The 23426-nt window shown below is 40.5% G+C and overlaps 1 protein-coding gene across 3 annotated transcripts in view; it reads left to right on the top strand.

Moving 5' to 3' along the window:
- PTPRG (protein tyrosine phosphatase receptor type G) overlaps positions 1 to 23426 on the top strand; it is a 360490-nt gene that overhangs the window by 188087 nt on the left and 148977 nt on the right. For all 3 annotated transcript variants that reach the window (XR_011850197.1, XM_072127175.1, XM_072127176.1), the window contains exon 5: positions 16688 to 16783. Coding sequence is in view for 2 of the 3 variants with exons in the window: in XM_072127175.1 (XP_071983276.1) it covers positions 16688 to 16783 (96 nt within the window). In the remaining variant the exon portion in view is untranslated. The remainder of the gene's footprint in view (positions 1 to 16687; positions 16784 to 23426) is intronic.

Here is a 23426-nt window from a genome sequence, read left to right as displayed (position 1 = left end):
TGACAAACAGAAGTTAAAAAAACAAACATAATATGGAATTGGATGAAAACTGTCCTTCACTACTCCGAAGCGCCTTTGTGAATGAGCCCTAAAGTCGGTGTTTATTTTTAAGTCAATAACTTTTATCATGTACTTTTATAATATGGTCCTTCACATGTTCTCTGTTTTTTGACCCTTCTTTGCGTTTATGCAATTGTTGGATACATAATGCATCAAGGTCTTAAAATCCAAGACCCCACGGATAAATTGATTTTGGTTTCTGCAGAACATTGCTTAAAAAAAAGAACACACAGTCGGACTTGAACAAAATGTCATTGATAAGTGGAATTGTGGAATATCACGGAGACATTGTTGTAAAAGTCAACATTTCAATGCGCCATCAGTCGAGTCACTAATAGCTTTTTGTATTTTCTTATAAGATTATTTGTGCGTTTTCTACTGCTGAGATTTGGTCACCAGTTCAGAGAAATCGCTCAGCGCTCCATGTCTGCTCCACTTAAAGGAAATGCCATTAGATGACCTTGAAAATCTGACAGTGATTGCTCTGACAGCCAAACCTCCCAGTAATCGCCCATCACTGTTAACGCCACACAGTTATTATATGTGAATGTGAAAAGTTGAGTATTTTTTGTATTTTTTACATCTGCTCTTTATTGAACCTGCACCACTTTGTATTTGTTGGATGTCCCCTGCTGATCGGAGATCTATAAAGTTGTGTTCACCGGAACGGTACACGTTCTGATACACCCAACAGTCTAAAATTGTGCCGAATGATTTTTTTATTTTTTTGATAATCTATCAAGATCAAGAAACTGTTATTGCGGGTTCTGGCTATCCAGATCAAAAAATGTGATGCTTTAGTGTAAAGTAGGCTTACTGGTTCAACATGTCTGGCAATCATAGTGTCATTTAGAGGCAGAAAGATACATTTAATACCAGAAACCAATGGAATGGTGTAATCAACTTCTATTGATATGCAAATCACAGTGTAGGTGCACTGGGGGCGGACCAGGTTTGTCTATGGACAGTACAGACTGCCATGCTAAAGGCATAGGCTGCTATGGAGGTGGCATTGGGTGTAGAGTACTTATGGTTATTTGTAGAACAATTGGGGGAAGTCGAACCCACCTCCAGTGCACTTGTAGGCTTTAATTTCAATATTTAAAAAAAAATTAGTATCTCTGCATTGCTTGATAGAGTATGTGTTCTTGTAAGAAGAAAATACTACCTGTATTTTCTGTAGTGACTGTCCATCCCCTACCCATTTACAGGCATGGTATGTGTAGAGTCAGCACTCTTTGTGAATGCGCTACAATTGGTACATGTGTTGACTGTATCTCCGCTAATTACTATTTGTTCGTCCACTTCGGGAAAATAAAGTCCTTAAGCGACGTCTGTAAACCAATAATCATCCCGGGTAGTTCCGCAGAATTGACAAACTGCATCATGGACACGAGTAAGACGATAGCTGAATTGCTCGAAAATTGGACGGAGTTATGCGCACGAGTGGCGGTGGTAATAGATATTTGTTTCCGATCTGCCATTCAAAAAAACAAAGCGCCAACGTTGAGCAACGCACAACCATCCCCCGACTCGCTGCTATTGTCAAGGAGATTTAATTGTGCATGTTAAGAGCCATAAAGTATTGTTGCCGGGCAAACGCATGGCTGGTATTCAGAGCGTAGAAAAGAAGTTTGTGCTGCTGATCTCTCCGGAACACTGACTTTTTCACCTTGGTAGAAGAGAGTCCGTATAATGACTTTCCTCTCCTCGGCGCTTGTGTAGGGTTTTATTGTGCGCCTTCTCAATGAACAATAAATGTAACTGGAACGGAACAAACACACTGGCACCCGAGAGGGGCACAACTTAGTGGGTGAGATGAATTTCTGTTCTGTGCCATTCACTTTTTGCGGTGACTTGGGGGACAAGTTAGTTTCGAGTGACCGATTACTCTTTACAAATACTTATAGAGCTATTTTTGGAGTCCCAACTCCCCAACCTATCATATGCTTTCCCCATATACATTGTTGCCCAGTTACAAGCACCCTCTCTTTACATCTCTGTTTATCCCAGTCTTACACTTCCACAGGAATACAATTTAAGAACTACAGTGAAGACTAACACATAGGCAGGGAAGTCTGAGATGGGAATGTAAGCCTGCATTTCACAATGGATTATTGGGTTTAATGTCCTGTGGGCAACAATGAAGGTGAGATATGTAAACTTCAGTTAAAGGATGTTTTTGTTTGTAGGTTTACCGATTGAAGCCGGGGGAGTCTGGTGATGTCTGATTTAAAGGCTTACCTCAAGACTAATTGCCTATACTTGGGATATGGGGTCGATATCTGATCAACCGAGCCTTACACCAGGGACTCCTGCTGTTTAAACAGTTTAAAGAAAGGCATTGTATAGTGGGGGTTATTGGTATTGCATCCCAGCCATGTTTACTGGATTTAGGTTGATCTGGATACACACTAAGTAGCCAATGTACATGATGTCAGAAGACTGTGAAGCAGAATCCGCGTTCAACCAGAGAACCTTTTTTAAAAAAAATACAGGCTTCAACTATTTGTTTGTGAAACTTGATCCCAGATCACTAGCGCTAAACATTGAGCCAACAAAGATACCCAAATGCAGGGGAAAATTGTGTACAGTGGAGTAGGGTACTCTATTAGTATTGTGTTTATTATATGATGAGTGAAAGGAAGGGTTGAACAGAACAGGAAGTTGTTGTGCTTCATGCTCCACCTATAGCTTTAGAGCAGGAAGTGATGTCAGAGAAGGAGGGGTACAGCCCAGGCCAGCACCATGCACTAGTAGTTTTATCCTGGGTGTGAAAGATATTCTAATCTACAGAGAATCTTTAATACATTAATTTTAGAGGAGGGGCATATGCTGGTATGCCAAGTGACCGCAGTATCTGTATTATACCTTGATGGTTATTTGCCAGGAGTTTCACTTTGACCCGAATATTTAACGACCAGGTAGCCATGTAATCTATCTACTGCTGATTATTTCTACAGGTTTCCAAGACCTTCTGTAATATTCATCTTTAGGTTAACATGAAGGTTAATACAACAGCAAAGAATGATCTATAATGATATATTTAGTCTATAATTAAAATGCAATGAATTGTTATATTAATGATTTTCGTTAATGGCTAAAGTTACAGCAGCGTGATGTGACTTCATCTCACATGTTCTCTTCATTTTTTTTCTTTCTACCTAGTGACTTTGCTGAAAGGAACAGGTCACATTGTAGATTCTTATTTTCTAATGGCGAGAAGGAGAAAAAAAATGCTTCTGTGTTTCTTATGCTGCGCTTTAAGGGATAAAAAGGTTGGCTTATTGCCAGCAAATAAAATATTGTGTGTATATGCCACCCCACCCCAATTAAAGGACATATACCACCAGGATGAAGGATTGTAAACCAAGCACACTCACATGCTGGTTTGTGCCCCCTCCGCTTTTCTTGTAGCTTTTTATGCTGCGTTTTTCTGAAAAAAAAAGTTTTAAAAACTATGCAAATGAGCCTCAGGAGCTCCAGACTTCTTTGACATCTATGGAGCCCAGAGCCCCTCAAACTAATTTGCATAATTTGTACAACCTTTTTTGTAAAAACAACCTCCTTAGAATTTAAATGAATAGCTGCACCTGACAGAGGGGGCACAAAGCAGCATGTTAGTGCACTTGGTTTACAATCCTTCGACCTGGTGGTGGATGTTTTTTTTTTTTAAAGGAACCATTAGAATATTCTTGGAAGTTTTTTTCCTTCGGTACAACCACCTTGTTGTTTTGTTTCAATTACTTTTCTTAATTGGACAACCCCCAAATATTATTTACAGCCAAAAGTCAAATCTATTGAGAAGCTAAACAGACCATTATTCCGTCATTGGAAACAGTCAGCAAACTTGTTGTCATGTGTACCCTTAGCAGTTTTTAGTGTTCCTACAAGGCATTGTCTGGGGTACACTGGCAATCAGGGGAAGGATGCAAAAATGTGGTCTGATGCTTGGGGTTAAACCAGGGACACAGCTTTGGGTCTTCTGTTAAACCACTTTAAAAAAATGGCAGAATTTGTAAATTCTGGTAGACCAGCTGGCTGTCAGTGTATGGAATTTGTGACAGCTCTGGGAAGACACTTAAGACCTGAGCTTCTAGTCTCTCATCACTTGAAAAAGGAATCCCCGCTGATTCCAAAATGCGTTGTGTTACCGAGACACCAATAAACAGTTTTGTTGTGAAGTACTCTCCAAATCACTTTTGACTACCATTGTGCGCCATCGTGACAATCACCCCACCATCCCATGCATCTGATCCAGACCGGTGTGGCTACTGCGCTCTGATGTTCCCGTCAACCGGCAGCACCTGATTGGTACTCAGTTCAAGCCTTCCACTAGTGTTGTGCCTGGAACTTGCACAACTCTATCTGGTGAGCCTCATTCTTTCCTCCCCCATCTGAATTTGTCCATTGTTGTACAAACTACTACTCTTTGAGCGCTTTTTGGTCTCTCCCTGTTCGCCTTTCCTATGCATGTATATGGAGGTACTGGTGAGATCAAGAGAAAAAGCTGTAATTGGAACGCTAACGAAGGTGTGTGTATCTATACGCTTATTATCTTACATCCCCATTGTAGAAACTATAATAACATCTCGCACGTCAGCAGTGAAATGGTTAAACCCCTGATTAAAGTTCCCAACTCTGATTTCTTTTGAAACAGAAACTCGGCTTCACTAATAGAAATAAAAGCAGCGAGACCTTTTGAAACGAAATATTTAGCATATTTTACTAGATCCGTTTCCTTATTAAATTCCAAGTATGTTTTATTCATTACAATCTACCTTTATTCACTGGTACTTCTGACTCCAGAATTGTCACATTGCAGGTGCTTAGAGTGCATGTTAATAGCTTCTTGGCATTAAAGGGGCTTCTTAAAATAAAAATTAAAAAAAATGTAAAAAATTTTTTGAGAAACCTCAAGTGAAGCAGCATCGTTTCAAAACATGTTTACGGTAAAAGTTCTATCCTCTGGCTTAGAACATGTTTTCCTATTAGTTACTCTGTTCGATCAAATTTGTACTTATTAGCGAGCTGGAAGAAAAACAAATGTTAGCTGGACACAGATAAGAATTCTAAATCCCATTGGGTCACACTTGTTTCAGAAACAAAAATCTGTAATGTAAATAATTTAGAAAATCGTTGATCTTCTGTGATGTGCTGTGTCTTGGAGGAGAGTCTAAACGGTGATCATTGGAAGTCAAAATATAAAGTCTTCCTTCTTCTTCTGGTTCTCCCCACTATTTTCTTTGACACTTGTCCTCTTTCGTATAGAAGACAAGGGGAGGAGGAGCATTACTTTTTGGCTTGTTCTTGCTAGTATTGTATAGTATATGAAATGTCTGTGAAGATCTTGTACAGCATTCACCCTTCAAAGAGAACAATGTTGGATAGACCCATGCAGAAATCAAACTTCAGTGGCACCATAGACACATAAAAACTTTGGCAACTGCACACTTTGCATGTCCTTCCACTTTACTATACATGTTCTTCTCAGTTTTGTAAAGGCAAAAATGGGGACTGATCCCATAAAGACTAAAATATATTGACCTTTGTGAAGTAGGCAAGGAATAACTCCAGTCACATGGAGTGGTTTGATTCATTATTTGGCATTGGTGGGTGGTCCTATCCCAGCAAGCAATTCAAGTTTGAGCTTAGGATGACAGCAGAGTTTAACTTTTTACTGTGCCAGTACATTGTGTACAAAAATAGCAATGTTTTAACTTGTAGAGTTAACCAGATCCCTCCTTTTTAGATGTGTACTATGGGGTGAAGGGTAATCTGTTGCTAGCTTCTCTCATTTCTCTTAAAGGAATCCTACCACTTGTAGTGGCAGGTTTCAGAAGAAAACACAGAGCACCAGCTCAGGCTGAGCTGGTGCCGGTGCTTATTTTTGTTAGTGTTTTAAACCGCGGTATCGCGGTTTAAAACACTTTTTAAACTGTAAAGCCGGCGCAGGGAGGTACGCGCTTGGCGCTTACCATGCGCACGGCTCTCCTTCACTTCCTATGTAGCCGCACGCACGGTAAGCGCCGAGCGCGTACCTGCCTGCGCCGGCTATACAGTTTTAAACCGCGATACCGCGGTTTAAAACACTAACAAGAATAAGCACCTGCACCAGCTCAGCCTGAGCTGGTGCTCGGTGTTTTCTTCTGAAACCTGCCACTTCAAGTGGTAGGTTTCCTTTAAGTTTACGGAGATTAGGTTTGTTGAGATCCATCATTATTAGCTCTTCATTTGTGGTGGTGTCAGAAGACCACCTTTAACATGAGATAGTGGTTCAGTTCTTCCAAATATATTTCTCCACAGTGTTGTAAAAATCGGTGGCCGTTTTGGAGATAACTTTTCAATGTTGTGTTTCTTGCTTCAATTGGTGTCACCAAATTTGACCTTCAAAGATTGAGGATCTCTTTTATCGAGAGTAGGCTTGAGAAACCTCTCTAAGCCAATTAAGCCCACAATTTTTTAGTAAGCAACACTATTAAAAAATCTTCTTTTACGTGGTCATAGTCAACAACTTTTCTTCTAGTTTCCTCTGAATTTTCTCACTTTAAAGTATAAAACTGTTATTTTATATATGTGTTTATCTAACCATCAGGCATCATCATCTTGGTTTGTTTTAATTTTAAGATATATCTCCTTTAAAAATGAAATCAACTTGATGATCGCCACATTCTTCTCGAGATTAGCACAATATCGAGATGTTCTTAACAAGATAGTTATGTTCTCTTACTTTTAACATAAAAAAGAATAAAATAAAAATATTACAACACTTGAGCCGCCTCAAGTATTTCAGCCGAGTGGTAGAAAGTTTTCTGAGTGCCGAGATACAGAGACGTCCTGATGGCTTCTAAGAGGAGTTGAAATCTTTCAACCGAACTAATCTCTCGGTTACGAAGACCTAATCAATTTCTGAACTGTTCTAAATCAAACAGCCTCCAGCCGTCCTAGGGTTCTCATATCCTATAAAATACTTAATTTTCTCATCCATCACACCAATCAATAAAGTACTGGACACATTTTTTTTTTTTTTCACCCTTAACTGCCAAAGTACTCGGGAGAACATGTGAAGTAGGTTAATTCAGAAATAATGAAATGAGATTGTTCACAAAGAAATTATTTAAACTGGCGATGGGACTCCTGCCGGCACCTTTGTTGCAGTAAATTCCATTTTACAAGGCTGTATAGCAGCCATAAGGGATTTTGAATACGTAGCGTAGAGTTGGAACGCAAGGCGCCTGTAAATGGGTTTCACTTACTTACAATTAAAATTAATGTCTCTTTTAATTTTGGATTGTTTAAGGAAATCTTAGCTGCTTTGTTCATATAAATAGGGGCAGGGGTCATACTTGGTTACAGTGAGCAGTAATTGATCAGATTCTCTTTAGGGGCCTATAATTGGGTTATTAGCAAGTGTTTGCCTTCACTGCCTTTAACATTCGGGTATTAAAATCACTACAACTTTAATTAAAATTCAATGGTCAGAGATTTACTTAGGGAAATGAGAGAGAATGCTGGATGAAATTTGACCAAAGAACTTGTATGCATGGTAGTCACTACTTTTTTTTTTTTTTTTTTTGGTGTGTTTTACAAATTTTTAATACATTCCAAAGATGCTCTTCAGCATTTAAAAAAACAAAACAAAAACATACTAATATTCTAACTGAAAACCCCTTTAAATGTCTCTATTTTGCAAAAATAATCATTTTAAAATACCGTAATAGGATTTTTGGGCACGGTTAAGACGTCCCGTGCGATAGGGAAAATGTCCTATACTGTCCTGCAATGTCCCACTTTCTAGTCTCTACACACTAGAGGAGCATAGGTGAGACCAGGAGGTGGGACCAGCTCCTGCTACATCCTATTTGTTTAAAGGAAAAAACTTAAGTTACTGTACCTTGCCATCATTCCTCAATATTAAGAGGTAGGCCACAGTATAAGGGGAGTGGAGGACTGGGGGCCACAATATGAAGGAGGAAGCAGGATAGGTCAAAATTATACTATGCTTGCAGGTGGGACAAAGTGGGTTGTTTAGAAAAGTGGGTGGGATCTTTAGTTGGGAGGTATGCTGTAAGTATGGTTTCTATTACAATATGCCAATAATTTACGGTCAGTGTAATCCTTTTTTTCCCCCGAGGAGGTGCTATAGAGGAAATGAGACTGATTGATTACAAATTAGCACTAAGATACTTCAGGATGTTTGCAAACCAAAGGAAGAACCCCTTTAAATCAACAAAACACATGAATCATTGTTTATTTTCCTGCAATGAAACAAATATATATGCCAATAGACCTTCGTAGTCTACAATGGTCTACATCATGCGTCTGACTCTCTAGTCCTTTGCAGTTTGTGCATGCATATTTATATAAAAAAAATGGGCTGCTAGGTAAAGTAATTGAGATCTAGTTACCACTTTGGATTATCTTGGATTACAGTGTTGCGTTTAGATAGGAGACTGGTGATATGCTAATGTTCTATAAGCCCATATACATAAAATCAATTATTTCAGAGAGTTGACATATAGCCTAGACTCGCCTTGACTGGAAAGCCAAACAAATCAATTCAGTTCTAAAAAGCCCGGCACTCGCCACTGCAAGCTGTCGTGTTACCATCCGCAACTGGCACCTACCCATGTGAAATCGTAATTTTCCACCGATTTCCAGCTATGGACCCATACGCTCTGTTTATTAAAAATGAATTAATCTGGGCTGTCAGGGGAGTCGAGCTCCCGAACAGGACTCATTGAGAGCTAAAGACTTTAGTCATAGATCTGATTAGAAATGAAAAGCATTAACAGTCTTTTGGCGCTTCCATTCACCCTGTATTTACATCCCAATGCACAGATGATTTCCCTGAAAAAAAAAAATCCCATCCAATGCTGTATAATTTTATATCTTCATGTAATGGATGATAACTCTAGGTTGATAATCATGGAGGGGGGAGGTGGAGCTGAACATTTCTGGAATATGAGGGTTTAGAAAATCTTTCTACAACCACTTATCCTATCTAGAGAAGCTAAGAAGGCAGCAGAATACAGAGCTCTGTTGGCCCCACAAAAGTAATGGGAGTACAGCTAGGCTACTATTGGCACAGAAGGCTCCAAGAACCCCAGTTCATGCAACTACTTGGGGTTCCAGTGGCTATACTATAAGGTGCTTTTCCGAACTACCCCTTTATGTTGAATTTGAAGACCCTTTGCCACATCCACCAACTCCAACATCTTTGCTGCTGCTCCACTTATTCCGCTGAGGTTGGATTTTTTTTATAGTTCCAACCGTTTTTGATCATTCATTGCTGCCAATTTTGTCTTCAATGCTAATTAGGCTAGCTACTGTCAGCTTGGTGTTTTTGGGCAGGAGCAGTAGGCCTGGGAATACCTTGGAACCTAAAAAACATATCGGGAGTTTAAAGTAAACACAAACTTTTGGAGCTAAAAAGTAAAAATTCTGAGACTGGCAGAATTTATGAGGTTACATATATTTAACAGGTTTTCCTTGAATTCATGGGCACTGAGGAGGAGGTGGCCAAAAACATCTGCTTAATGCGTTCTTCTTCCCGTCTTCGGGAGTAAGTACCGGGGATTCATGGGTCATAATTTGGCCAATCCATGGCCTCCTCCAGCATAGGACATCAATTCTGAATTTAGTGGTATCTATCTGGGTTCTATGGTCCCAGGAGACCTGGGATTGTCCTAACAAGTATCCCAAGAGGCTTTGCCACTTCCAGCCAAACACAGGTGGCAAAAACTAGAAGTCCGACCGCTACACAGGATTCATGAGCAAGAGCAGGGCAAGTACACTTTGTTTTTTGTTTTTAATACCACCCCTGACTTAAAAGGAAAGAGATGGTGGATGTTTTGAAATAGCCTATGTCCTTAAGGCTACATCTGTTCTATAGAGTTTTTACTTATTATTTTAATGTTTTATTTAAAATGTGTAACCATGTATAGTGCAGCTCTTCTCTTTTTTTGATGTGTTGAACAGCTACAGGTAATGAGCATTTGTTGATTAGTTGTCTCTCTGACTATGTCATCCATCACGGATTTTCTCAGATGTTGAAAGGATGTTTCTTGTCTTCTCTAAGCCCAAGGACTTCTTCACCTTTCATTAAGTGCTAATCTACACGTCTTCCGTTGGTTTGCACTTCAGTCTTCGAAAGTTCTACATTATACTTGCTACTGCAAATGCATCAGAGATCAATCTGTCATTTACCAATGTCTTATGTGCTATGCAAAACTGATGGGGGATGGGTCAACCAAAATCAAAAATCGGGAAGGATTTACTGGAAATTTAGGCCAGTAAAACTGGTACAATATATTTTCACCAAATTTTACAGTTATTCCTTTTTCTTCCCGAAACCAAACCACACCTATACCATGTCTGGTATTTCTATTCACTTAAGTGGGTTGTGTTGAATGGCAACTAAATTGCAGTGGCTTTGGGATGCACTAAGTGAACCAACCACTAATCTGATATTAAAGATGGGTAATCAATCTTTTAAGACCAGCAAACCATATTACAGGGGTTGTACAAAGGTTGATTGTAATCCCCTACTAACATTATACTTGATAACAAGCTGATCGGTGGGGGTCCGACTCATGGGGACCCCCAAAAATTACAAAAATTGGGTCCAATTCTCAATAATTGAATAAAGTTGACCATACAACCTTCCATTCAATACTATGGGAGCGGTGGAAATTGCAAATCCACACCTACTCATTGTCTATGACTGTGATCTGCATTTTCCGACACTCCTATAGTATTGATATAAGTGGCAGGACACATGGTTGACCTTCTGCTCCAACAATCGGTGTCAATGGGGCACCATTGTGATCTGTGGGGGACCTGGAATTTAGACCCCCACTGATTAGATTGTTATCCCCTATCCTATGGATAAGAGATAAAAACTAAACTTGGTACAACCACTTAAAATTTTACACCAAAAAGCAAAAAAATGAAATAAAAATTTAAGAAAAAGTTTGTTGCAGCACATTGAGATAATTTTTAAAGCTGTTTTTGTAGCTTCAGCGATCGGTACTCAGAGCAGAGACTTCCTTAATGCGAAATATAATCATCTTTATAAATGCAATCTTGCAGCAAAGGAAATCAATGGCTTGTCAGATAAGCTGCTATGCTAAACCTGTTTGTTTTTTAATGCATCTCGGTCTTCTTGATTCCGAGCTTCGTTAATATTCTGAAGGCAAAAGTTTTGTGAGCTGTAATCTCGAGAGAAGACAAGCATGACATCTGGTTCACACCTGTGGTTTTATGGAGAGAGGAGATCTGCTCCATGTTTAATTCAAGGCTGTGAAAGGTGCATGGAATTACATTTTCTCAGGTCTCCTGGCTTCCACGTACGTTCCTACAAGTCAGACCTGTCCTCTTTGCTTGCTCGTCTTTCCGATTCTCGATATGTGAATTTTTTTAGTCTTGACAACCTCAGAATTAATTGCAATAAATGACTGTAGAATTGATGTACAGTAATGGGAACCGATGTTTTTGCATGATTTATTTTTTCGCTGGCAGCCTTGAATACTTTGTTCTTATTTTCTTTCCATATCTGATTGCAGAAGATTGGTCTCTGATTAAATCAAAATGTAGCACAAAGATGCATTACTTTATAATGCCCTGACGTGTGAAATTTGGGTATTCTTAGATCATTCAAATATTGGGCAAACTTAAAGGGGTTGCCTGAAGATGACACGCTCTCTCGATATAATAAGGCATACAGTATGGTCAGTGTGGGAACATCTGCCAATCTTGCAGACCGGATGCATTCAGGCAGATGGTCATTTATTTGAATAGCTGCTGTATAATTTGACAAGGCAGCCATGTCTTTTTACCTTCTTGTATTTATATAGTTTATCTTTTTATACATTTAACATTTGACAAGGCAGCCATATCTCGCTATATTTATACCTGTACAAACGCTTTACTGGAATTTTACAGTCATTGAGGTGGTGTTTGCACATTTGTATTTGTATTTGGGATCTGATAAATTTAATCCACAAAGCAAATAATGAAAATTGGGAGATGAACATACTTGTATAGTAATGGGCACCAGTTTATGGCAAATAAAAGATTCTCCTGACAGTACTCAGGCTGCTCAAAGTTTGTGGTATGTGAATAGCTTTTCAGTTTGGACAGAAGGGTGGAACATAACTAAGACAGCTGTTTTCTTTCATTTCATCTCCTCTTTTCCTTTCCTAAGCTACAGCTCCGACCCTTTCCTTTCCCGCGCTTCTGGTCCCGACCCTTTCCTTTCCCGCGCTTCGGGTCCCGACCCTTTCCTTTCCCGCGCTTCGGGTCCCGACCCTTTCCTTTCCCGCGCTTCGGGTCCCGACCCTTTCCTTTCCCGCGCTTCGGGTCCCGACCCTTTCCTTTCCCGCGCTTCGGGTCCCGACCCTTTCCTTTCCCGCGCTTCGGGTCCCGACCCTTTCCTTTCCCGCGCTTCGGGTCCCGACCCTTTCCTTTCCCGCGCTTCGGGTCCCGACCCTTTCCTTTCCCGCGCTTCGGGTCCCGACCCTTTCCTTTCCCGCGCTTCGGGTCCCGACCCTTTCCTTTCCCGCGCTTCGGGTCCCGACCCTTTCCTTTCCCGCGCTTCGGGTCCCGACCCTTTCCTTTCCCGCGCTTCGGGTCCCGACCCTTTCCTTTCCCGCGCTTCGGGTCCCGACCCTTTCCTTTCCCGCGCTTCGGGTCTCGACCCTTTCCTCCTCCCATTATGGGAACAATTAAGAACCAATGAGAACCAGTGATGAGAAGACAAATACAGTTATTTTAATGTGTAAAAATTAATTTTAGGACAAAGTTCTCTATAAATGTATTTACCACTACATTCAATTCTGTAAAAGTTGCACATTATTGCTGAACTTATGCCAAAAATAGACTATTTTGCCATACATGAGGTCAGTGGAACACTACAGAAACATATAGCAGATGTATAATATGAACACAGCCTTTTAGGTGCTCATATATATGGATATTTCTTTGAAGGCTGTTCACCACCTAATCAAATATACAAGGCTTTTATACTTATGAGAATGTACAGTTGTAATGCAGCCTCTCACTATATATTTAATACTCTATTCCTGGTCTCCAAATGACTTACCATCTCTAAATAGAAGACTAATAAATGGGGAATAATGGACTCGGGAGTGAGTGAAATAATCACCAAGCGGTTTATTATAGCGCAGAGCCGGGCTGTTTGTTTGGAATGATTTAGAGTCCGCTGTTTATGTTGGAGTGTAGCAATCCGTGTTGTCTTGGAAATTCTATTAAATTTATACTTCCATTTATCCAAAATGATTTTCCAGACTTCATTTCATGGTAAATCATATGGCTGTTAGCCCCAGAACAAAGCAATTTCTGAGCTTCTATATTCTAAGCCTTAGCGGTCAGTCGGCTATTTTCATACAATAATAGATACAGAACAGGGTAATAATACTCTGTTAAACAAGCCTCGACCTCTATAATGTTCTCATATTCTCTGTTTCTTGAGGTCTAAATGAAGGTGACAATGCTACATGTGGGCTGTTTACCAATAGGACCTGTTTGGAGGCTCTGGAATAATGCTTCGATAGATGTATTTTTGTGGGGAAAAAAATCTCATCTCATACAGGGACGGCTATCTTTTTTTGATCGATGATTAACAGTGCTGATTCCCCTTCCAAGGCGTAGAAGCTCAATGTAAAGGCGTTGTCCCTCTTTTTCTTAATCTATGTGACAAAAGCCTATCACTGGTCTAAGCGACCTTATGCCATACTTAAAGTTTTATTCCATATGATCCTAATCTTTTGAAGGCATTTCTAGGCCATAATTTTGTTGGCCATATCTCTACATGGGCTATATGATCGGATAGGGGAGACAACTGGCATCTGACTGGCACTGGCATAGTACCAGGGACCATTGTTCAGTAGCCATACAACATTTCTTCAGCCGTACAACATTCTCTCAGCTCCCTTGAAGTAGACAGTGGATGGTGTCATCAGACTTGGCCAGAGATTCCAACTAGTGGATCGGTGATGGGCAAATTATCGATCTATCCTCGTGAAAGGCCGTTAAAAAATTGCTTGGCAATCCCCTTTAAGGGCTTAGCTACTTAAGACACTCAATCCATTGTCTTATTTGGGTATATGGATAGCATAGGAACTGTATGAATCCAGAATATGGAGCCTCTCTGATTCTAAAAAAAACTTTTGGTTACAAATGATGCAATGGCATTTTGACCCTGAATCCTTGGGGGGGGGGGGGGGGGTTCCATTAAGTGACTTTTACAAACTTGAGAAGACTAACTATAATAATAATCGGTTGTGTTAATCACAGAAATTGTCCATATCTCCATCAATAGCTCTCATAATGGGATGCCACCATACAGTCATGTGTTCATTCCTCACGAAGAGCTGTGAAGTGGTGGATTTCTACCTACCTGTAGAGCACACCGGATTATATTTACAGCAGGATATTTCTTCTATTACGAAGCAATTAACTTTGGTTCCTTATCGACTTATCTCCATCCCCAGTAACCACAGTGTCGTCATGTGACCTTGTCTTAGAGGGCATTTCCATCATCTAATGACGATGAGGCTGGAAGGTGTTATTGAAATGAATGACTCCGTACAAAGTTGTAAATAAAAGACTTCCCCACTACAGATGCATTAAGTAAAATGGAATCTGGAAGATGAGACAATATATCTTTTTTGCTCCCCCCCCCATCCTCTGCAGAGTAAATAGTTGGCTGCTCCATGCGCTCTGTCAGACACCTCATTTTTGGTAATAAATGATGTCCTTAAACTGTGACAAATTATGCGCAGTTGTATATTGAACTGTTGGATTTGTACTCTCCGCTGTTTGAGACCGATAAATCAAAATGCATTAGCCAGTTCTTATGATTCAAGTGCCTTGTGCGGGTTTATTTTATTTGCTTTTTTTTTATAGTGTGTTGATCAGTTCATTTGTGATGTTAAATGTGATACACACAGGGTGGTTGTAAAGGCAAACAAGGTAGTAGATATTGGATGGCGTAGATAGTGGCTTTGAATACATAAAGGTATACCTCTTCGAAATTGGCTCTCTAAGCTCTCAGACTCTCATTTCCATCCAATAAGCGTTGGAAAATGTACACTACAAGCTGATTGGTTGCTATGAGCAGGCGTTGCGCATACTTGCTTAATTTTTAAGGAATGATGTCTTCTTGAGCTCTAAATTGCACCAAATAACACAAGACCAGGTTACCCCAGACCAAGCTCTTAAAACAATTAACACCCACAGAAGTCTACAATTACAGACACCTAAACCATCACATAGCCCATACAAGGCTTACTTGGCAAATACAAACCCGAAACCAGACTCTGTGAGTAAATACCCCGCCCCTTTAACCTCTTAACCATAATTGATCCCATGTTATACTCCCTTTACAATTACAGTCCTTGAATCACATCTTCCCACCACACTTGGCCTCCAGACCATACCCTTTAAACAATTTCTGACTCCAAGCCAGACCTGCCAAACAAGAACACCCCCCCCCCCCATCCGTAATCATAACAGATCTAAAACTGGACCCCAGGGATAGCCCCAGATAAAACCCCATCAACTAATAAAGTAAATAGCACATGCTCACCAGACTGGTTTCTCTTAAACCATCACAGACCCTAGTCCAAAAAGCTAATGATCGGTAACAACAATACACCTAATCCACCTGAAGCCCTAAACATTACCAGGGTACCTAAGTTATCAGAACAGTATCTCAGAAAGGTTGTCACATTGAGCAACATTTCAAGCCCCTATGACAATGCTGGAGGGTTTTATTTTTATCAGAGTCAAGGGCTTTGAGGAATGGCTAATGTCAGAGGGAGAAGAGTCCTTCTTATAAGATGTCACGTGATCATATGATTGACATGTATTGTGAGCCGGCAAACACTTCAGTCACGACTAGTGATGAGCGAGTATACTCGTCCGAGCTTGATGCTCGGTCGAGTATTAGCATACTCGGACCGACTCGTTGCTCGGACGAGTATTTGCCCTGCTCGATAACGAGCATTTAATTAAAAAAAAAAGTGAAGAACAGTAAAAAGATACAATTAAAACATTTAATTTAATTGTTTAATTGAAGAAAACGGTGAAAGAACACAGTGCAGAACAGATTGCAGATGTTCGGGAACATCTGCGATCTGTTCCGGAGACACGCGTGCAGAACGGTGTTCTCCGCAATAGTATTTGAAGAACAATATGTGTGAAAAACAACTTGCAGATGTTTCCAAACATCTGCAAGTTGTTCTTCACACATATTGTTCTTCAAATACTATTGCGGAGAACACCATTCTGCACGCGTGTCTCCGGAACAGATCGCAGATGTTCCCGAACATCTGCAATCTGTTCTGCACTGTGTTCTTTCACTGTGCTCGTTCAGTTTGTAATTTTACTGAAAAATGCTCGGGTCTCCCATTGATTTCAATGGGGCTCGTTACTCGAAACGAGCACTCGAGCATCGGGAAATGTTCGGCTCGAGTAACGAGCACCCGAGCATTTTAGTGCTCGCTCATCTCTAGTCACGACCATTTGCTTAAAAGACCTTCGAATTTCTATCAAGACGCCTCAACGTCTAAATGAAACCATTTTTTTTCTTCTTTTACAGATGCAGATTTATTCTTACAATCCTGATGACTTTGACAGTTTTGGGGCAGCGATTATGGATAAGAGGTTGATAGCGGCCATGTCTGTCTTCTTTCAGGTGAGTTTTGTGAAGTCCTTTGTGTCCACCATCTTTATTGTATCTATGGTGGAGCCACCATAGTTTTTATTTTGTTGGCCTCTTAAGGGACTTGTTTTGCTTGTAATAAGACTAGTGTTATGATTGGCTAGGCATTAAACCCCTTTAAATGTTGACTAGTAGACTTCCTATACATTTACAGTTCTACCTCTCCTAAACTTGGTAGATATAATGGGGCATGGAAAGACTGGATCTATCTATGATCAAGTGTGGCTATACCTTATGTGGACGACTCGATCATGCATAGGCTATTATGAAAGATGAACAAGTACAGATTCAAGCAGGCTGCATTACATATGTCTTAAAGGGTAGATTTACCCGATTAGGATGCACAACGAGATTCCACATCAAACTGAGGTTCCTCCCTCACTACCTCTGTTTTGGCTTCAACCGGTGGCATACTGGCCCACCCTAGTACCAGAGGATCTCCCACTGGGCTCCAACTCTAACCCAATTTTGGACCTCAGAGGTACTGCAGAAGACAACCCAATTTAGAGGCTGCTATTGTCTTATTCCTAGCAGTTGATGGAGGGTGGGCCCCTATAAAAATGGCATCTGGTAGGCCCAATCCGACTCTGAGTTTAATTATTGGAACCTAATTGATTTGGGTCCTGATAGCTGCATCTGGGCACCCTTTTAGGTACATTCCCACAAGGGTGAAATTTGGCAGATTTTTTTAGCACAAATCTATAGCATTACTGCTTAAAATCTGCAAAACTTTTTGTTGAGGATATTGTGGCATGAATACTGCATGGATTTTTCAGCAGATCTCACCTTTTGTATTTTGGTACAGATTCTACATGTAATTCATGTCCTTTCCCATGACAATCTGTCAGCTCACGACATTCTGTGCTTGAGCTGAGTGGTTTACTCGACACTTTTCACTTGCAAAAATATGTTTTAGCTTGAATTTTTGCCTTGTAGCAGTAAAACTTCTGCCGGTGGATGTGAGTAGCTTACCTCCTACATAGCCCAAAATGAACATTGTCAACAGCACATTTTCTTATTGACATGAAAATAAGATGCTGGATGCCAACAAGATTGCCAAATGCTATAATGATCCTACCGAAGAACATGCTTCGGAGTATGGCCAGTCTGTACCCCAGCGGTTATAATAGTGTGTTTACTACGTGTGATCCCTGCATGGGTTTGGTTCTGAGCCCAGAATAGTGTGATAACTCAGAAAACTCCCCTGTTTGAGGCCCTGGATTGCTGACCTCTCTGCTAAGGTGGGAAGGGGCTCTGTAACTGCAGAGCTCTGGTGCGATCCCCTGTAATTGTATGTGCCTTCGATACGTTAGATAGAGAACCAGACCTATGTGTAGCCTGTATTTGTCTGTGCTTGTTGGCGGCTGTACATCTGTAGGATGCATGAGGTTACATGAGGTTATTGCAATTAAATATACAAGTTTAATGAGTGCAGAATACAATATTTTTCGGTATTTTATATTACTCCTTAAGTCCTATTACTCCTCTTAAAGGGAGTCTAGCAGTGCCCAAATCGCAACGCAAATAAAAATAGCAGGGTGTAAAACCTTTTATAAGCTCTCCAGAAATGCCTGTCCTGTTTTCCAGATATCACATATTGAGGAGAAAAATTCTATTTTTTTTTTAATGCAAATTAGCGTTTTGGTTCAACGGTCGGACCGTGTCTGCTGGCATACTCACTTTATTCTCTGTAAAAATGTCCAGCATTGCCCCTTTACATCATAATAGACATCCCGATAGAAAGGTAGTGTAGAAAGCAAAGATGAGCCGACCCGATGGTAGAGTACTGCCTTCTGGTTTGGCCACCTGCCCCAGACATATTGGCCAAACAGCCAAATCTGGAAATCCTAGCAATCAGCGATGGGTATGTTTGGCCTGGGGGTGTCCCAATCGCCGATCCCAAACCCAACCATTGGGTCTGCTCACCTCTGGTGGAAAGAATTAAATGGGGCCTACATACCCCCTCCCCTTCGGTGCACAAATAAGCTATTTTGAATAGAAATAGATTGAAAATGTCTGTGAAGTAGGTATAGAATGCAATTTTTATATGTTAGTTGATTTGGGAGCTGTTAGTCCATCTTAAAAGGAGTTTAACAGTCTTAATTTAAAGGGATATTCCAGTAATTTAAAGTTACTCCACATCTCAATCTTGGTAATCATTCTGGGTACGCTGTCCGATCATAAAAATACGGCTCCCTTGGACCACAGAATTAATGGCCATCTCAGTGCGTTCAATGTTTGTGTCGAGAGACACAAAGACGTAAAATGCCAACCAGACCTGCATCTGAAATGGAACAATGAAGATGCTCAATTTTTTTTTTTTTTTTCTCACTCTATTTGAACATTTTTTAAATAATTGTTGTACCTTACAAAAACCTTTTTAAAGTTATTATGGAAAGACTGTTATTTTGCTTTTTATTATACTCCATTATTACCTCTCGATGATTGTAGACTTTTTTTTGAAATTTTTTGTCACGTGCAGCTGTTTTGTATTGAAAGGTCTGAAAGTCGTGCCGAGAAATACCTTGACTGTTGAAATAATTCTTGTTTGCTTGCAGAAAATGTTAAGTGGGAGTCCGGCTTCTTAGCGCTTGACATGTGGTACTTTTTTTCTCGAATTTTCACTTGAGATGCGAGGAGAGGTAGGAAGATTATTTTCTCTGCATCAAAACAATTTAAAGGCTGTTGCTGTTCACTCATAAAAGATCTTCCTCTCTGCGTCCTCTGTAAGAGCGTTTTGTGAGCCCACCCTTGTCATTCAGTGCTCTTATACATGACTTAGATGCCTTTTCTCTGCACTTTGTTTTTTTTTCCCTTTTCTTGAGCCACTAACATAATAATGGAAGGGATCACAGTTGTGAGCGTTAAGTGCTTGTAGCTCCTGGGCTTCTCTCCAAATTTTTCTGGAATACTCGCTGTGAGGTAACAATAGCCATCTCGGGACAAGTCACCGGGTAGAGTCTATATACTTCAGCTGGGCTGGTCTTTCATCGGCGACAGGCATTTTTCTTTACACAACGTACCCACTGTCGTTATTTTACTGGAACACGATTGCTATATTTAGGCACCTGCCACTTTGACTTACACTCTGCCAAACTGTTCTGCTCTGTGCGATCGTTCACAAAGAAGGTAGTCGAAAATATATATTTAACTTGGAGAAAGAAGAGTGTTGCCTTGTACTAGGTTCTTTATTAAAAGAGGACCTTACACCACATCCACCAACTCCAAATTTTTGTATTGCTCCACCGATTCTGGCGCATTTGGAATTTTTTTTATATAGGTTCCCCACCCACTGTTCCAGAGGAATCATACCAGTAATCATTAGTTCTGGCACCCAATATTGTAATAAGGCTCTCTAGTGTCATGACCTGGAGAAGACCACCTAGAAAGACCCACCTACCACTGGCTGCTAGTGTTGAAATGTATGGCACTAATTTGTTTGGCAATGGCAGGGGTTCCAAATTGTTCAAGCTTCTAAAGGGTAAAACTTTCTCTATACTTAAAACCTGTGAAATCTATAGTAGTACATCAGTATCAGCCTGTGTTCTTTAATTATGGTAGTAAATTTTAAAATACAGAGTTATGGTCCCTGAAGTTGAGCAATAGAATATTATTAAAGCTACCATTTTTTTTTCCCAAAAAAATCTTCTGTACCCTACTATTCTACCCCACTACTGTTAAACGGAGCAGATGAGACACTATGAATCATATATCTGGAGTTCCGACCCAGGCATTGTGGTTGGGATGTGAAATCCAGCCAGCGCACACAGTCCATGGTCATGGACAGGATTCCTTGGAGAGTCCTGTTTACCCCACCCACAATGGTTGACCGTGAGAGTCCCGATTACTCCACCCACACACAGTTATTGTGAGTGAGAGCTCTGATTACTCGGCCCCTACACACAGTGATTAACAGCCATCTATGTGCAGCCCAATACAAGGAGAGTAGTTGATTACTGTGTCTGGGCAGAGTAATCCAGACTCTTTAGAAAAATATCCTGTTTAGTACTGGACTTGAGTGATGCTGCTTCCCAACAGAAGCTAAGGAGTTGCGTAGATTAGAAAATCATGGATGTCTTCTTCCAAAGCCACCGTTGCACTTGTGGACAGGCTGTTTTTTTTTTTTTTTTGAAGTTCCATTCTGTGCTCATTACTGAATAATAAAACATCACCCTATGGTGAGGCACTGTTTTCAGAAGAAAGCTGCCATGTTTTTCCATATACGGAACAATTTTTTCTCAATTTTGAGTGTTTTGGGTTAATTTTTCTCAAACATATTTTTTGCTCTTGAGTTACACAGAATGTTTTATGAGGAGTAAAAGTCGCTGAGTTCTCGTTTTGGTAGTGTGATTATTATTCTTCAGAACGCAGAAACTTGGCGTCTGGCGGAATTCATTAGAGAAATCCGAGGCATCTTAATCTTTCTCTTTTGGTAAGCGTGCTTGGCACAGAGAGGCGACGAGAACAGGTGCGACAAAACTTGGCCATTTTTCCTCTTTCTACATTCAAAGATCTTCTATAAAAAGCCGAATCGGTTGCGTAGAGTCAATGGTAACGCAGCCACACCAGGACTGACACGGGAACAGAGCGTGTCCTCCATGCTCCAATTTAATCCATCTGGGCAAGCGGTAGAGAAGGGGACAAGGAATATATTAGTGAAGTTAAAGATTCATTGAGGAACATTTTCGGAATGAAATATTCAGCACACTTTGAGATATCTAAAATCTACCGAGCACGTTCTGCTTAAAAACAGCTGGATGATGCGTTCAAGTCTAATTTGTGAATGTGTTGTATGATAATGCGGAGAGGAGAGATGCTGAAGAGTGCGGAGGTTGGTGTAGTTTGGCGACAAGGAATACATTTATCTTTAATTGAGGCTTTGATTCCAAAAAAAAGGTAATAAATTATCTCTAAATTTTCTTTCTCTTTTTGAATTTAAGTGGAGTCGGAGAAGGATGGGAAAGTAATTGTATCCTTCTGTATCTCCGATCCAAACCTGGAGATGTTGCTAGAACTTGACTCCATATCCCATTTAAATTGTTGTAAATGGAGGTACCAAATAGTAGTTGCACCTTGCTGACCATATGCTTTTGATCGCTGTTTGGTCAGTGGACATCCCCCACCTCCTTCCCATAGACAAAATGCTAGTGTTAAACCTAAATATGCTCTCAATAGGCATAAAATGGAAAGCCCCTGCCTATAGTGCCAGCTGAGCTTCCTAGAAAAGCTATGAATTGGCCTCACATGGGACTTGGGCACAAGTTGGCGTTAGATTTCTACGTCAGATTCTCCTAATCTCTTCTCTCAATAGATTCAGAAGGGCCATGATTGTGCTTGATCTATCCATTTTACCGCGTCCCGAAATCCCACGTTGAAAGCGGCACAAGGGACACATCCTCCAGTCCTCAAGAAGCTTTGTCCTAGTATCGTATGTAGGAAGTTTATTCCAGACTTTTAGAGGCTATTATATTAATACAGCCAAGGGCCCACGGCAGTCTTGATCCACCCCTGCGATCCAAAAGAGCTAACCGTATGTTTCTGATCATGATTAAAAAATTGCAATAAGTCTTTGATATTGGCGCTGCTATAGGAGCCAATTGGTGCCATAAATTCTAATCCGAGCAACTTTGCACATGCGCTCTGGCTACTGGAACATCAGGTTGCACCAAATATGGCTGTTGAAGGTGGTCTTAGTCGGTAGGCTCCCAACCATTTAGTATTACTACAATGGATCAGGATGAAAAACCCCTTTAAGAGAGACTAAGAATTCCTATTGTCCCCGGCGCCACTAACCGTGTTGTAGTATTTATCAGCCCTTGGCTCTCTAGCAGCCATTATTATTATCACCAGGGACATTCCTAGCAGTGAGATTTATACCTGCCTATTAAATAGCAACATTAATGACAAAAGAAAATTATTTGCATCCCGAGACCTAGATTTGAAGGTTTCAAACGCAATAACAGATGCTTCCTGGGAGTTCTATGAAAGGAAATTTGCAAAGCAAGTTTAGCTATCTGATGCATTAAAATTCCTGCAGTCCATCACATCTCTCCGGTTACATTGCAACCTTTGTGGTTTATGAGAGAGATGGATGACGAGGCGGCCTGCTGATTATAATTATCCAAAGAAAAGAGCAAATTATCCTGTGGTTCCCTGAAAGTGGGAGAGCTTCATTCATTGGAATTCTATGCAGGTTCCAAATGACTTGTCTGGGGAAGTCCATTTACATGGACTCCTGTGCACCAGACGCGGATTCACTCATTGGAAACCTGCGTTGGGCGTGGCCTGGCCTCATATTATATTCAAAAATGAGTAATATACCCGCAAGATGGAAAATAGTACAAGTACAACCTATAAAGTAGAGTCTGACCCAGTGACTAGCAGATGCAGCCTCGCCACACTATGAATGTGCTCAAAATGGAAAGGACTTATCCCCCGATAAGAGTGGGTGGTCCCTTGACTTTTGGTCTGATGTCACTATTTTCATTGTCCCTTTACTGTTACATCACTGTTTGCATTATCCAAATACTATGACATCACTATGCATATTTTCTGTATACTGTGCCATCACTGTGTGCATTATATTGTTACTGTGACATCACTGTGTATATTATCC

This window comes from Engystomops pustulosus, chromosome 10 (assembly GCF_040894005.1).
Source record: "Engystomops pustulosus chromosome 10, aEngPut4.maternal, whole genome shotgun sequence".
Classification (NCBI taxonomy): Eukaryota; Metazoa; Chordata; class Amphibia; order Anura; family Leptodactylidae; genus Engystomops; species Engystomops pustulosus.
The sequence above is the reverse complement of the archived record's forward strand: the minus strand, read 5'-3'. Positions and strand labels throughout refer to the sequence as shown.